Genomic DNA, 17,718 nt, shown 5'->3' with positions numbered 1-17,718 from the left:
ATTAATTGTATATTTTTATATACACAGACATGTTGTAGACATATATAATAAGAACTGTGCCTCGCACAAAAATGAAAAATGAAATATAAGCAATTGTCATAATTATCGATGATGTAATGTGACTAACAAATATTAACATCCAATTGTGCTTGCTCTTCTTCCGCGCAACAAAGAATGAATTCATAATTCTTCTCTCTTTCTCTAAGCCTCAAGCCTCAATGATCGAGCGTTTATTGATTATTATTTGCCATGTGGTACCAAACATCAATCAAGGTCATTGGCGTTAGATGTCAGGCAGTATGATGCATTTAAGTAAATATTTTAAAACACATGCTTTTGTCAATTTTTTGTCGTTTTCACATCAAGTTACTTACCGAACAGTCAGCACAGTTGGGAGAGTGTAAGAAAACTTTTTCATACTCGACATTAAAAAATATTTATTTATATTTAGTAATATGATCTCATTAATCCCTGCCTTTATATTAACTGTATGGTGCCTGGCTGTACGATGTTACGTGCAGCCATGAATCACCACCAAAATAATGTGTGTATAGTTTTTTTTTCTTTACAGTGAATTGTTATTCATTGCTTCTACATTCGAGGGTAATTTGTGAAATTAAAAATGTGGTTGGATAGTCGGTTGGGGGATGGGAGGAATGAGCGCATTTATATTGATGAGAGAGTCATTTGGAGGTTGAGGTCAGGGTTGGTAAGCTAGGGGTTAGAAGCTGTATAAGTCCATATATTACGATGTAAATCGATGATTGCTGGTAAAGCTTCCCAAAGTCTCGTTCTCTGATGCACTGAAGGCACAGAGACTACTTAGGAAGTTTTGGTCTCATTCTCGACCAAAATTGGGCACGACATAAGGCTCATGGTAATTCCTAAGGTTGCCTAGCACTGCCTCAACTGCTCCAGATTATCAATTGTTCAAAGCAACCCTTAGACACCCCAATTACAACCCCTGACTGAGCATGCATGATTTTTCATAAATTCAAACTAGATTCTAATAAGAATCTTGGCAATAGAACTTCAATATCCAATTCCAGACCATGACAGTACCATAAAAATTAGCGTAAAAAATTATCGACCAATTTTGCCAAACTATAATTTACCAATTATTTCCAATTATGACACCACCTTCCATTTAAAGTGCCAACTCAGTCAAATTAAAAATAGTCAGCCACTTATTTTGCAAAAAAAAAACGTCAGCCATCGACGATAAAAAAATATAAAATAATGTGTATGCACGTATATGAACACGCCGACCGACATCGATCGAAATGGAAGTAAAATTGGTGTAGTGAGAAAATAAAACAAGTCGAAAAGGAATTAAAAGTCAATAAAAAAATTGAGAATCGAGTAAGATAGATTAACAGTATCAGTAAGATGACCTTTAACTACACCAGTGGTGGGCAACCTTTGTGATGCGGCACAATTTTTCTGGGAATCCCATAAATCAAATTCCATGTGCGGTTCCAATCAAGACTTAATACCAAGATTGGCCGTGACAAACTAAAGGTTGTGCACCCCTGAACTACACACTGACTGTTGAAAAATTATTTTCTATAAATTATCATTTAATTCCATAAATTGCACATACGAGAAATTGTTTTTGGAAGAGATTTATATTTTGCAGAATATGCCAGACTTTATTCCCTTATTACAGCTTTATTCGTCCATTTATGGACTTGCATACACTGTCTTTGCGGTGACTGTTAGATATATATTTGAAACCAAAACAATTGATTGTAATGGACATGAAGTAAGCAATAGAATATAAAGAATATATATATGAATGAAGAAGAAGCAACGATTAGATCATTCAGACCAAAATAAACCAAGACCGAGATAATTTCATACATACACTTTATTTTGTTTCTGTTGTCTTGTTTTCATTTCATTCACTTGATGTCGTTCACTTCCATTCGACGATTCAACTTGCGTTGGATTATTAATTTGGAATTTTTCAGTCTTTCCATTCGTTCTCTTATGTTTCAATCAAAACTGTTTCTTTATGAAAGTATTACGTCATTTATGAAGTTGTCCATCTATGTGTTGTTATAGCTTATAGTCAGTAGTTTATAAATACATTGAGTCAGTCATGAATACCGTGAAGGAGTTTTTAGCACATTTTTTGCATAAGCACAGTTTTGTTGCACAGTCACTTTTAGGGACGGTATGGATTTGTTTAGTTTTTTGATGAAGAAACTAGTCGTTGTGCTACTAAATGATTTATCATGGCACACGCAAGTATCGTATCGTATTATTTTGATAGGTCATTTGGGGTTAAAAGCCATAAAAATGATGGAAAGATTGTACAGTAAATATGGGCATGATGATGTGTTTGTTGGCTTCATATTTGTTTAATTTATTCAAAATAATTTGTAGATTAGAATTTTTGTTTTTGTAAAGGCACGGCAGTCCATTGAGAAATATGTATAGGAATTGCCTCACCGTAGGCATACATTTTGATGATGTATGATAAGCATTTCGTTCGATGCTGGATATATACTCGATTTGGTAGTATTTAAATGCTGTCTATGCGGCATTTGAGCGGATATTTTATTCGGATTCAAGTTCACTTGGCAGTGGAAGTTACTTGACGGTTGTATTCATGTAGCGATCCAGGGTGAGGCCGGCTTTATAAGGTTTGAGTAACTCGAGCTACTCGATAATTTGAAGTTATTTCTGTGCCAGCTGTGGATGAATGCTACACTAAACTATTCATTCTTGAAGTGGAATTGAGACAGAGATAATTCCGGATTGATCCGAAGACGAGACAACGAGAATCTATACTCGAAGCCAAATCTTTGATGACATTCCTTCATCTTAAACTTACACTTTCTTATACTGAGAATCGAACTCATTATCACCAAAGAAACGTCTCAGTAATTAAGAATCTGAACACAAATCCACTACGTCATCAAATCACTTCTGCCGAAATGGGCTTAAATACAATAACAAACTCAATGTTAATAACCTCAGCATCATGTAAATGCGCTCTAATTAATTCAATCCAAATTACTCATTCCAACAATCATCTATCCCACTTCTTATTTAATTTAAGTTCTCAATATAAGCCCCTGATTACTCACCGTACATTCTCTAAGACTCTCTTTTTTACCTGCATTGAAATCTCTTCTGAACAAATTTTTCATCTTCATTCCTCATCATATTGTATTGATAAACGATTCACATGAATTGATTTCTAGGTATTTTTCGTACAGCAAACACAATAAAAATATGTATGATAAAAGATATATATTTGCTTTCATAATGTACGTGACGTTTGCATTTAGTAACTGACTGCAAAGTATCTTGTTATTACAAGTCCAATCAATATTTATGCTATTCTTACATTAGCAAGAAATGGGAATCGCTGGAAGAAAAGTTGAACAATTCGTGACATAATTTATCCAACTGTTACTTCCTTTGACCTTGTTGATGTGTCTATAGACAATATTTATATGGCAACTTCAATATCGTTTCCAAAAACACTTCTGATACATCTATTGTGTTTAATTTATGAGCATCCAATTCGACATATGCTTCCGTAAATTGAACAATATTCCCATTTCGATTAAAAGCAAGTACAATTGGCAGCAGGTGTGACATCAGTTGCTTTTTAAAAGCTGATTGAGAAATAAAGTTTTATTTTTGGATATCGAGAAAGTTTCTCAAGCAAGACTTTTAAGGTGCTTTTTATTTGGAATTAAGTTATGGATGATCACGATTAATAGTATTACAGATGACCACCCCGATTGCCAATTTAACCGTTACATTTAATTTAAATCTAACCGTAACTTATTTCTCTTTTTTTTGCAAATTCATATAAGCTTATTGAAATTGTGTGATGATGGAGATGATTGGGAACTTCCTTTATTCTTATTATTCTCGTATAAATCAATGTCGGGATTGTTCGTTAATGACATCTTGTATTTTTATGGATCTTCCATTTTGATGTTATTGTGAAAGGTGGGTGTGGTGTCGGAGTAGAGTTGGATCTGGGATATAAGAGCTTTATATTGAGGAATCTGCTAATGTGAGGATGATAGCCTTTATACCCGAGTGGTTTGACAATAGACTCGATAGTTGTAGTCCTCTTTTTTGTGCAGGTGTGAGTTCAATTGCCAACTGATCTCTGATGCTGTCGATATGACAAAGATTCCTACAATGCTCCTGACATTACAACCAATCAGAAGTGTAGCCTTTAATGCTCAAATGAAGCACATCACTTCCTCCAGCTAGGTGTATGTCCAGAATTCTCAATAGCTAAATTCTCAATATGAATCTAGTATTAAACCGACACAATTCTGGACCAATTGATATGCAGATTAGATACTCTAGTCTTTGATGGACGTCATTTACGAACAATCCCTTTGAGTTTTATGGACTTTAATGATTTATTGAGTCTTGTAGCTTAATGTATTTGTAATCCTTTAAAATGTCATGATCGTAATCCTCGACTGTGAAATTATTAATTTTTGGAGATGACCACGTTTAAACTTGAACATCCCAAGCATATAATTACCAATTTGCAGTCCCCAAGAATATAATTAACGAGTCTCCATGACATTGTAGCCATTCCAAATGATAATATACTAAAATTACACTACTTAAGTAACCAATGCATGCTTAATATACTATTACTTAAATTATATTTTGCAATTCATAACACCATTACGGCAATAATTGATTGAAAGCAGATGCAAAACTTTGATTACTTCCACATTTCTTTATAAATCACATAACAATCGTAATTACAAATCCAAAAAATTTTGTTTCTTTTATTTCCATTTAATCTCACATAAAATTTTCTTATCCAGTCTGTCATTTAAGTCATAAATCATGCCCGGAAAGCACATGACGTAAAATTGGCTGAAACTCTGGAGCTAAGCTGACTTGACTCATGCTTGAGGTTGATTTTCAGTGAATCTAGTCTCGATCTGGATCATGCTGGTTTGTTTCCGAATTTCTGGACGTTCCTACGCCATGTACTTTCCGGGATGTATCAATAATAAAATTTTTAACGACCTTTGTTTCCCAACATTGACTACATAACTAAGTTTTACATAGGAACAAAGAAGCTTTGCTGATAAGATCGTCTTAAATCATCATCAGATGTGTCAGTTATTTTCTTATTCTCATTCTTGGCTCTCAACTGCTCTCGATATTCTCGAAAACTTATTCGATCACTTCCTTCACGTTGCAAATTATTTTCAACAGTCAATTTGTTTGGTGCTGCATAAGATCGTGTAATATCTGACTTTTTATTTTCATAACTCTTTGTTGTTCCGCTTTTTAAGACTGATTTTGGTTGCGGCAATGGACTAGCAATTCCAATAGGTTTTTTCTTTGAATTTAAGTCAATAGTACGATTGTTATTAATCTTATTGTTATTATGTCCATTGCGTAAATCGATTTCAACTCTAATCGGTGCTGGTGTCGTTGACTTTTTATTTGCATTAGTATTGTCAGATTCATAAGCAGGATAATCACTTTTCTTATTGCGTATATTTCGATCTACAGATGGTTTTATTATACTTGTTAGACGCTGGTTATTACCATTTTCGTATCGTTGTGAGACTTTGAGTGGTCGAAGAGATTTTTTATTATTGTCGGAACTTGAAACTTGCATTGAACTTTTCCTTGTTGCTATACCACTGTAATAGTCTTTGTCCTCATCCATCTTACACTGTACTTCGGCTTCACGAGTCGATTTCTTTCCGCTTGACATAAAGTCTTTGAATATATTTTTTGATCTCTTTATGGTTGAACCTTCACGATCTGATGTACTATGACTAGATGACGGTGCTGGACTTGGCTCCTTTGGATCTTTACGTCGCCATAAATTCTTTTCAATTTTCTTTATAAAACTTTCGACTCTTTTTGGTTTTGTTGACTTTGTGAATGTGCTGACATTGAGATTCTCTGATTCCTGACTCAATAGACTCGCCCGTTTCTTGTCCATTTTACGGTATGTATCTGTATTAATGTATAGCGATCTCTCTTCGGCGGTACTGCCTAAAAAAGGACAAAGTTTATTTAACTTTTAATGCTCAGTTATTTAAAAATAAATAATAAAACTAAATAATGAGCTTTCGTGGGTGGAAATGGTCTAAGTCAGTGGTGGGCAACCTTTTTTGTGGGATGGCACAGCTAGTTGGTAAGCCGGGATCAAAACTAAACACATTAAGTAGTTGATTACAATCTGCGGTGCACTAGTGTGCCGAAGCATACACGTTGTCCACCACTGGCTCTAAAAGCATTTCAATACAAAGTGATCTTCCAAATAATTTGGTCATTGATTCATAATTGGTGGCTAAAAATGATATTTCTCATAATTGACTAATGGCCTAACATAATTTACATTGAAAAAGCTGTTTTGACCATAACAGACTGTTTAAATGCTCAATACCAAATAGTCCCGTTTATGACATTCAAAACTATTTAATTAACAAGTCATGAACAATCGTCCCAGCCAACAAATAAGTAGCAATAAAGTCACCTCTTCTCTTTTCCTTTTCCTTTCTCGTGTAGGTGGCATAATTCGGATTGTCATCTTTCTCACTTGTTCCATTGTGACTATTAACTGATTTCTTTTTGGAACGCGTATATGTGCTATAATCACCCTTTTCATACTCAACATCACCATCAATATCGCCTGTATCATGTTTAATCTTCTGTTGTTGATGCTCATCTGATGAATCGTCATGATATTTAACAACAAAAGTCTCACTTCGTACTATACCTGAATGATTATTGTTTGTATGCTTTTGTTGATAATTTGGAGGCTTCTCATGTTTTGTGAATGTATCATTACGATTTAAAGCTGTTGTCGATGAGGTGATTTTGAGTGGTTCACGTGAAACTGCTCGACTAATGACGGTCGATGGATTTGTATGTGGGCGATATGATGGCGATGAATTTAATTCCACACGCACGACATTTGTGTCATAGTCGTTATGAATTCTATTATAGGTATACATTATTTTATTTTCTATATCCTACTTCCGATTAAAACTTAATTGTCTCTAATTTCACAGAATTATTCACAATAAATCCAATAATAAGTTGCGAAATAAGAAGCAATAAATGCCTTAGAAAGAAAAAAAAATAAAATAGACGAAAGAGATGAAGAGGCTTGTTCGTTGCTCGCCGGCTAAATGTAGACTGACATGAATCTTGTTGGCTACGAAGAAAAGTGTTTTTTTTTTTTTGCTGCTTTGCTTTTACTGCTGCTAATTTTTTTTTGTTCGAACCAAAAATTACACCTTTGCAAAAAGGTATTTTTAAAATACTTTTTTATGGTAAACATTGTCAGAGACGTATTGGATGAATGGATTTTCTAACTATTTTTAAAACATCGATCGTGTTATTAATTTGTTTGTGTTGTCTTTATTTCTTATTTCAGTCATTGAGTGCACATAGCTCAACACCTTCTATGGATTATTGAATAGAATAATTACAATAAACTAAGACACTTATAATCTGTTGACTGTTTAGGGGTTGTTTGTGAATGATGTATGTGATGCTGACTCTAAGACTCATATAGCTCCTTTGAGATCTAAGGTTGCATCCAAAATATTGCCTGAATCCTCATTTAGGACTAGTTTCTCTGAATAACCAAGGGTATATTCACTTATTACGTAATGCGAACCCCTCCCGATCCCCTTCGGAACCAAGGCTTTGTTTGAGGTATAACAAAATCTGGACAACCTCCTCCAATCTTCTCTTCTCTTGAGAGCGTTACATCATAAGTGAACAGCCCCTAACCCATATAAGTACTGACCTGACCCTTCCCCTAGTTCCTACCTCAAAAAAACTTATTTACTAACTTCGCTGACCGTACAGATCAACTGTGATCCATTGCCTCCTTCAGATAGTTCCAGGAGTTTTCTTTGATCCTCCCAAATAACAGGACATCATTCATACACGACCCCCACACTGTCGGGACACTCAAATCTAATTTATTATGAATTAAAGCGTCATCAACAAAAATAAAGTTGAAGGAGAATTTTTTTTTGTGTCTGACTGCAGTTTATGGGAAACAAGGCACGATTTTTTTGGTGTGCTAGTCAAATCTACTTTCGCGGGTTGTGGAATTAAATAAAAATGTATATAGAATATTCAAAATGTATTGCAATCAAACAACTTTCAACAGTAACACGGTAACGGCAACTAGTCATACATCCACATCATTTTTTCCTATAACTTATTTTGTTTTTCGATTGTTGACTCATTCTTAATCGGTTTGCAATCGTAGAAGGCAGTCTCGAGGAAAATGTATCAATAGGGAAGTGAAAATAGTAATTGTGTAAATGCACACAGTAATAAGAAGTAAATCAAGTAAGAAACTTGTTTAAGCTTGATGATGATGATTTTTGATTCTTTATGAAGGGTGATTAGCAATTATTCTGAGAAGTAAGAGAACTTATAGTCATGTTGACTAATTTGCTTTGATTCAAGTGACTAAGTTTTGTGACTTTTCAAGGAGGAATGTTGAACTTTTTAAAAAAATCGGAATTAAATTTTCATGGTCAGTAATGTTTGTTGAGTTTTGAGTGTTTGGGTCAAGTGAGAGTTGTTGTCCCGAGCGGCACATCAAAAACTGGCATTGCCATTGTCTCATGACGTGTTTTTCGAGTATATTTAACAGAGGCTAGGGGATATAACAGCAGTTCATAAACTGCTCAGTGAATGCCATTGTCATGATGTGCTTCTTGGGTACATTAAACAGTGACGTAGCTAGAGACTGTAGCAACAGTTCTTAAATTTATAGACAACTGTCGTTTGCTCGGTCGATGATGTGCCGCTCGGCTATATTGAGCAGTGTCGTAGCTAGGGAATATAGCAACTGTTCCTAACTTGCGTTATGCGGCGCACTTTCCATGCCATTTCTAGATTTTCCCTCTTAGAATGCTTTGAAAAATGAGCAAAATTTCAAAAATCCAGCAATCAATCCAAATTTCAACAATATCTTTATTAAGCTTGTTCCCATTGCTCTTTTTGAGCATTTTTGTGTATCAAAAAATTAGTGTATTAAAGTCCATAATTAAGTTAATATTGGCATACACAGCTAGATCTGCTGATAGTCACGTTCACAAATTCAAAAATTTCTCACGGAAACTCAAAAAAACATTACAAGAAATTACAACGATACCAAATGAGGACTACACTCGATGAACATTCACTGATACCAAAAGCCGTACCGAGATGAAAATGATATTACAGAGAGGAAAATTGTGATGCAATTGATTTAATTTAACTTTGTATTGCTGATTGTTTACAGTTAATTTTTATATTTTTCTTCTGTTTCTTTCCATTTCTTCTTGTTGTTTAATCTGTTCGATTCCTTGCGTAAATGGTAATCAATCATTATTGTGCGCTAAATAGCTTCTCTTTTCTTTCTCTATCACTTTTTTGTTCATACATTTCTGAATTCCTTGAAAATGATTTCCTTTTATGGAATCTTGTAATAATAATATAAAGAAATGAGATTCATGCTATATGTTATGTGAAGGTTACATTAACCTCTCTTGTTGGCTCATTCTCTTACTGAACATACTTACAAATTACAATTTATTTTTGCCTTTACAATTTCAAAATCATCAAAATAAGACATATGCTTATATCTCTTTACAGAGTCTAATAATCAACGAGATCGACGACGGTGCAGATTGCGAAAATTGCCCGAGTCAGTGTCCGGGATTTAAAGCACACGAATGGAGGTGAGTGAATTAAAATATGTAAACAGAGAGAGCTTTTTAGTGCTTTTTTTGTGTGCTAAATTTACTATTTGTTATATCCTCTCACAAATTAACACGTTGTTGCATATTCGCGCTCACACATTACATCCATACATAATACGATAATTTAGCGATGAAACCATACCGCACACAATCTCAAATGCCGCTCATAATCTCCAATATTGAGAGAAGTATAGACAACAAAAAAAAAGAACTGTGTTGTGTGTTGCTTTTTGATTCTTTTTTCCACGTGCGAATTTTCATTTAGTTTTCATTCAAACATCGCTTGAGGTTGTCGCATGTGAGGAAGTGATGAACTGTCTTTCCTTTCTTTTACTTTTTAATTAATTAACAGTGAAAATTAATTTAAATTTGTGAATGAAAATTTATCTTCGAGGTGCTATAAAGGCATGAATCTTTAGGAAAATATAGCCGTTAATTTTTATATCCATTAGTGACAAAACTATCCATTTTCTGTGACTGAATAGTGTAAATTTCATAAGATACAGTGACTTAAATTTTATTAGATTTGAGATCAGTGAAGGAAGTGAAAAATATAATTAAGTAAGAGATGAATGAAAAATGAAACACGATGGAAAATTTATTGGCATCAACATGTATACATAGAGTCATTAATGAGACTGTCTATTTGGACATCATAAAACACAAAATATAAAAATTAAGGAAATTTATGTCATCAGACGTCGTGCTTATTTAAAGTATATATACCAAAAATAATACCAATGTGTACATATTTTGATAGCCGCATGTACTTTGCTATACCTCTTCGTACGGCATGTTGTGTGTAAACAGCAATGCCGATGAATGAAAATTTCCGGAAAAAAAGATTCAGCATAGAATGAGATGAATTAAGAGGAAAATAGCTTAGATCTGGGGTGGGCAACCTTTGTGCTCCGGTACAGCCTTAATGCCACGATTCATATGCCATGTGCGATTTCAGTCAAACCTCAACAACCAAGTCGTGCCTCAAAAAACAAAAGGTTGTCCACCCCTGCCTTAAATTATCCTGAAATAGACATTTTACATTCTGTGGAATTGCTTAATCTTTCGGCAATGACGATAGCTGTGGATAAATTAATTTCACGTTTCAAATGCACAGTTTTTCCCCTCAAACTGCTGTTGCTGATTTTTCATTAGCGAGAAAGAGATTTGGATACAATATTTGTACATTCGAGACATATTTCATGTCCGCTATAAAAATTTTTCATGATTTTTATCAATCGATTTTTCATAAAATACGTGTAATAAAGTTGTGGTTTGATGATGATGAAAGTAGGAAATTAATCATTTTTAGACGCATTCTTGCTTGGGAATTTCGAGCATTTTTATCGATGCTATCAGATTTTTGGGGGAATTTTCATATCAAGAATCTACATAAATAGTCCAATAAATAATGACAATAAGGAGACAATCTGACTGATAACTGAACATAAATCTGATAAATCACTTAAAGCTATCAACTAGCATCTATGTCTATGTCTAAAATCACTCACTATATGCGTTTATATTAATCTGGATTAAAGAAAATTGACTTTAATAGTCCATTTGAATGTCACATAAAAAAATACAGTCAAAATCTCACTGACTGTGGAAAATTAAATATATACGACCTTAAAAAACAGAACTGAATAAAAAATTTCTTTTAATTTATTTCATTCTACACCCAGTAAGAAATGTGGACGTCATCAGCATGTGAAAATATAAAAACTTAAAAAAAAATGTTCGGTCGAGAAGCGGATGTTCCTTTCGCTTTTCCATGCCAGCTTGTGGTCAATCTGACTGACATCATGTCAGCATTTTCAACACTATCGTGAGGGATGTGGAATTAATTGTAGCTAGTGACAAACGAATATCTAACACATATTCTAAGGCAGTGGTGGGGAACCTTTTTTGTGGCATGGGACAACTTGGTGGTAAGCCACGATATTGCATGCTGTACCCCCTAGTATGATACCTAAAAGCGGTCTCTTGGCCTGTTAAGGTTCATGACATGTCCAGTGTACCGCGACACGCAAGTTGCCCACCACTGTCCTAAGCCTCAATGTGTGAAGATAATTTATTCTATATTTGGAATGTTCGGCTATGAAAGTATTGAATTTCTATTAGATTGAAATAAATTGTATGCTGAATTTCTCAATTTCTTTGATTCATTAGACATTAGAATTGATTGATGGTCAGATGAGTGTCCGTGAATCTTTTTTGTTAAATTAAAATTCTTTTATTTTGTGCCAAAAATAACAAGAATGTCAATTAAAAAAAAAATTGAGAATTAGAAAGAGTGAGAGAGGATGAAAAAATAGCAAACAACCGCAAATTGAATTACTAAAACAGATGTTCGTGTACAGTACAGTATATAGCTTCATATGAATCAGAAATATCAGTTGCATTAGTATATGCAATGATAAATGTGTGAATTCTTAACTTATCTTTGTCATTAACACAATAGCGAAAATTGTCAAGTCTTAAATTACCTTTTAAAAGGTATCATGAAGATGGCAAAATTAAAAGTTATTGAATGTGTAACTTAACACTTTTGCGAAGATGAGAACAGCTTTTTTGTCTTTATCATAGTCTTAATTCATGAAAAACGAACAAATAAGTTTGGCAGGGTTGGGAATTGAGATTGAAGGTTGGGAATTAGATCTCAGGTGCTTTCCGTGTACATGCTGGGTTTGGAGACCGTAGGTTGTAAACTATCCATTCCTATCCTGATTGTTTGGCTGCCACCCTTCAGACAGGGCTAGAACCTATCCTTTTAAGTCCATATCCCAGCACATAGTTCTGTCGTCAGCGGTGTAATTTGAAATATCAGAGAATACAACGAAAAGGTATACACTTGACATTTGGTCAGCTTCTTAGTCAGACTTCGACTTCACCAACTCCCCCAATCCAGATTTCAGGTGTCAAAAACCTTTTCTAAGGATAAAGTCTTAAGGCTCTATAGATTCTCACTTAAACTTAATCCCTAAATTCCCCAAAAGTCCCAAACACTCAAAACTAACACGTCAGCTGCAACTTAGTCTACATTGTATGTCAACAGCTTCAATTGATCCACTGACACATTTCCTATAAATCCAGAAACAATTGCTACCTTTCATCGTCATACATTTAATTCCATAGATTGATATATTAAAATCAGAAATAAATATTGTATCAACATACGTGAGGACATGATGGGATATTTATTAAATGACACGATAAGCTTGATATCACATCACAATAATTTATCATCACTGGCTTGATTTTAAATGCTGAAATGGAATATATGACACCCCATGTCTATTATACATTCAAGGCAGTAATTATTTGATATTTATGCGAACATTTGCAAATTTAACGACTGTAAATTTATCGACTGTAAACATCTCCTAAAATGCCAACTCTGTGATTTTTTCCTTTAATGTCACAAACTTCTCACTTTACAAAACTCTATATCGTATTCACTCCCTTAATATTACTATTTTTAAAAATAGAATAGAATACAATTCATGGTAATAAATTTTCGTATCCCATCCTCCAGCCAGTCAGCCATCGAAAAAGACTTTCCCTTCTTTTCAATGGAAGGAGGATTTGGAGTCATAGTGCTGATAAGATGTCGTTGTCATTGGTGTGTAAAATGAGACTTTGGATATACTTATTTACATTTTACTGGATGACGTCTTCGTTTGCTCATCCATTGTTACTGCTCCTCATTCAGTAAGCAGTATGATGATTAATTTACTAGAAAATATTATTCTTGTCTTTTAAAATTTATTTCATTTCATGATGAATTTATACGAAGCATTTATTTACATTTTACATGCACTTACCCGAGTCTGTTTCGTACAAATGTCTCGGTGTAAACAATATTTTCAATTTAAACAGACGGTTGACTTTTGTCACATTACAAAAATGTGCTATTCGCGACTTTTTTGTTGCATGAAAATATTGTGCATTGTTTTAATACTATTGCACATATTCGATATACTTTCATACAAAGTGAAATAAATGTGTTAATGTGTGTATTGTGTAAGGTTCTCACATGTTTCGACTGTTAGAGGTACTGAAATAAATTAAATTGTTTTTTTTTTTTTTGTTGGAAATTCTTGGCATATTTGTAAAGCTGATGTGCATTAAATGCGAGGTTTTACTTTTTTGCGTTGGAAATTTAGAAATTATGGATCGTTCATTGACTACGTAACGTGGCAGGCAGTGAAAGTGAAAATTGCTTTGAATAGTTCTGCTAGATAATGATTTATTAGACATGCATGAAGGAAACACTATTATACCATAGACAAGTAGCGTAGCCTGAAATTGGAGGGTTGGGAAAGTGATTTTAGAATCCAAACCATAGCCTCCTCACACAAAATGTTCTTACTATTTAGCATCGAACGAAGGGTTCCTAAGGACAAACTCAATGTATACTCATTAAATTCGTCAAAGCTGTCCTTATATTAGCTCTGAACTCACATACGTAATCACTTGAAAGAAGGTAGGAATCAGGTGCACTTTGCCCATCATCGAATGGATCTAGATAGGTCCAAAGACTGTCTAACGGATAAATTAGAATCACGTCGAGTTGGAAACACTATTTTCCGCCTTATATACTCAATGTCCCTGTCTAATGAAGCAATAACTTCCATTTTGGTTTGGAATATTTGAAACTTGGCAATCATTCAATATTCTAAGCTACAATGATAAGAATCATACTTTCAAATGGTTACCACGTTGTTGCTCTCACAGTGATACCGTTGCTAAGTGCGCGTTAACGATGACGGAAATTATGGTTGTTAAGTGAAAGGGAAAACATGCTAATAATTCAGCAACACGTCATCATCTTGACAATTCAACACTTTTTACGGTTCGAGTATGCAGTCTTTAAATGCAGTACATAGCTTGACAATTTTTAACTCTTTGCTACTCGGATATGCAGTCTTTAGAAAAATTAAATCGAATGAATTACAAAACCACAACAAATTGAACCCCTATTTCCACCTTACATCTGACTCATGAGTAATTGTACGAATTTAGGGACATGATTGACAGACAAATTACTTTTTATTGATTTATATAGTTTCCATTCACTTTACACACCTTCTTTTAGTTCATACTTTATATCAGTTTTCATGAATTTAGTTCATTATCAATATGTAAGAATCGATTTTAATGTGTTGGTGACTGCAAGTCGTCTCAGAGAGAATAATTTCTTGTTTACTTCCCCAAAAAAAACTTATCTTTTCCGTAAAAGCTGACAAAATAATTACTTTAGTGTCTCAAATGTCAATCTCTTACTCAGCAATACTATAATATTTTATTCGAACTGAAATCGTAACACAGATTATATTTTTCAAGTCTGTTTTATGTTCACGTAATGTTTTCCAGGGCAGTCGATCGACAATTCAATTCACTTAACGTTGATAACAGTCATACAAATGTTCGATTTCAAGCCTCTGTGGCTGTTTATTGTATTATTTACTATATTGCTGTGTTGGATTTAAATTTTTATTTATTTTTTCCATTCCATTATCGTTGCTGCTGGCGTATACGTCGAGCTCTTTATCGGGTCGGGTGGTTCTGTTGTGAAAAAGCACATTTCTTAAAATTTTAATTACTTTATGGTGTCATAATGAAGTTAAACTATACAATGTGTCAAAGATTATTAATTGTTGGAATTAATGTGAAGTACAATTAGTGTCAAAAAACATGAAATTAGTGAATGCCGCATATGAATAATTGATAACTTTTTTTGGAAGTCTTTTTCTATGAAGTCTTATTTTAATTGAAAAAAGTCTAACCTTATCCTACATACACAGCCTGAATACACCGATATATCGATCAATTAGGCTTGGTTTTGTAACATTTCATTGTGTTTTGCGGTGTAGTTGATAGCAAAATTGTAATTAAAGTCATTCAAAAACAATTCATTGTGCCTTGTAATGGAAATTAAAGCAATGTTTTTAACAAATAATTAAATTATAGACTTGAAGTGTATCAAATTATAGTCCAACAAGCAGGAAGTCAAGGATGAAAAAATTGTTATATCTTCTTCCTTTCGTTTTGGATTACACATTTCGTCCTTCTATATGCACTTGACCCTCAAACGTCAGTGCTACAAAAATATAATTCAATCCAATTGACTTTAAACTGTGTGCTATACTAATTTCCATTACGAATGAACTCAAATGAGTAATAAAAAAGCAAACAAACTAAATTTTAAAATGCAAATTAAGAGTCTCGTAGACACAATGGATAATTTGCGTAAGCAGATGGTAAATGAACATGAGAATACAGATAATGTGAATTATAGTGAAGAAGTTCAACCGGTTGTTGTGCGTAAAACACCAAAATTTCCGTCACGTGAACGTCATTTAGCGATACGACGTAAACGAGTACCAGATAGTCCGAGTTCACAAAGTTCTGAGAGCATCGATTTAAGTCCCGACTCAAGTGATTCCGCATCGTGTTGTTCGTGCGATAACGAGTAAGAATTTTCTGTGATAATGTCTTTTAAGTATGCATCATCATTATGTTTAAACTTGAAAATTAATTTTATTGGAAATAACTTTTTTCCCGCTCATTGATCTTCTTCTATTTTTGAGGATCTGGAATGTGGAGGAGAAAAAAACATTTTTTTTATATCTCGCGCATTTATATACATAAAAATTCAGGGGCATATGCTAGAAATATTAATGAATATTTTAATGCCAGATTCTCTAATGAACTATATATTGTAGATTAATGAACTGTTTTTAAATGATTTATGCCAGATCCGACCCTATAATGAGATCAGATCTGCGTGCGCAAAATAACAACCAACAAGAAGGAATTTTTATTGAAAGTTGCAAGTTGGGATGGAATAATGAGAAGTGGATGGCTTAGATGGATGTTTGACTTTTTGGGGTGTATTGCAGATGATACTAGAGTGGACAGCAATTTACTTGACTAATTTTGTATCAAGATCTATGTTCTATACTTGACGACTATTGTTGTCCCATAAACAGACACATAGATCGCTTTTAGAGACCTTAGAAACCTTGTTGACAGCTTGCCTGTTCCATAAAGAAAGTGGACTCCTACTATGCCATCATCCCATCCGAGCGTCGTAGCTTGTGATGTCCATGGTCAAATTTGAATGCTGAACATGGCATGAAATACTCCAGCTTCGTGTTAGATTTGGAAAAATTCAGTTTTTTCTTAAAGTCAATCTGGTATGAGAACACGACTTTTTCATGTCGTGTGTCTTTCGAGGAAGCTCCACATGAGTCTGTATTGCTCAGATCCTGATTTACACAATCCTAATCCCTTAGGCTTTGGTAGACATTCCTTACATTGAAACTGGTAAATACACGTCATTTACCAATATTCCCATAAAGTCAACCTGCATTCTTATCTGCAGCGCAGACTCTGCATTCCTTAATACAATGACATGATCATTCAGAATTCTCGTCAACAAGTCGTCAATATTTAAATAGAATATTCGACACTGACCTAAAAAACCGCAGACAAAATGACAAGCCACAACTGCTAACTTAATCCAGAGCTAAAGCCATGCTCGCTCATTTATATTTATTTATTTTTGGTTCATAAAATCAAGTCATAAGGAATATATTTTTCTAACTTGATCGTCGGACATAAAACAACAAACTTTCCTTCACTTTTTATCTCAATTTCTTGTTATTTTGTTTATTTTTACATTTCATTTAAGACGTCAAACAAGAAAATTTTGAAATTTTTCATCATATATCCCACTAAGAATTGAAAAATGTGTTATTTTAGTGCCTGTATCATTTAATTATCGTTCATTCAATGAATGTAATGTAACCAAATATGAGATCAAAGGTATCAAATTTTGTGTTTAAAAAAATCAGCAAGTCCAAATCGTATGAAAGGGAAATAAAGGTATCAAAAACATGTGGTTCGGGTCGGAAGGAACAGAAAAAAAAATCATTAAGATGAGTGCGATCTA

At 33.8% G+C, this 17,718-nt stretch overlaps 2 protein-coding genes across 3 annotated transcripts in view; one reads left to right on the top strand and one right to left on the bottom strand.

The window, feature by feature from the left end:
* The window catches only part of Lmpt (four and a half LIM domains protein limpet), a 77,361-nt gene that overhangs the window by 2,114 nt on the left and 57,529 nt on the right, over window positions 1–17,718 (top strand). Inside the window, exon 2 of one of the 2 annotated variants that reach the window (XM_070641272.1) lies at window positions 9,649–9,734. In XM_070641272.1, the coding sequence (XP_070497373.1) occupies window positions 9,649–9,734 (86 nt within the window). Of the gene's footprint in view, window positions 1–9,648; window positions 9,735–15,955; window positions 16,234–17,718 lie in introns of those variants that run through there. The other variant, XM_070641271.1, reaches the window with a different exon arrangement.
* On the bottom strand, window positions 4,764–7,183 carry LOC139091404 (nuclear transcription factor Y subunit alpha-like). Its single transcript, XM_070641480.1, has 2 exons — window positions 6,512–7,183; window positions 4,764–6,027 (listed from the first exon to the last, which is right to left on the bottom strand). Exons 1-2 carry the CDS (start codon window positions 6,990–6,992, stop codon window positions 5,072–5,074), a joined length of 1,437 nt encoding a protein of 478 aa, XP_070497581.1. The 5' UTR covers window positions 6,993–7,183; the 3' UTR covers window positions 4,764–5,071.

This window comes from Chironomus tepperi, unplaced genomic scaffold, assembly GCF_022539635.2.
Source record: "Chironomus tepperi strain 1889 unplaced genomic scaffold, CSIRO-AGI_Ctep_v1 contig_244, whole genome shotgun sequence".
Taxonomy (NCBI): Eukaryota; Metazoa; Arthropoda; class Insecta; order Diptera; family Chironomidae; genus Chironomus; species Chironomus tepperi.
Note: the sequence above shows the minus strand (reverse complement) of the source record. Positions and strands in the feature narration are given on the sequence as shown.

Coding starts and splice junctions, on each gene's coding strand:
- LOC139091404 (XM_070641480.1), bottom strand. CDS start 6,992: ATGTATACCTATAATAGAATTCATAACGACTATGACACAAATGTCGTG. Junction 6,028..6,511: donor GGAAAAGGAAAAGAGAAGAG/GTGACTTTATTG, acceptor GTCCTTTTTTAG/GCAGTACCGCCGAAGAGAGA.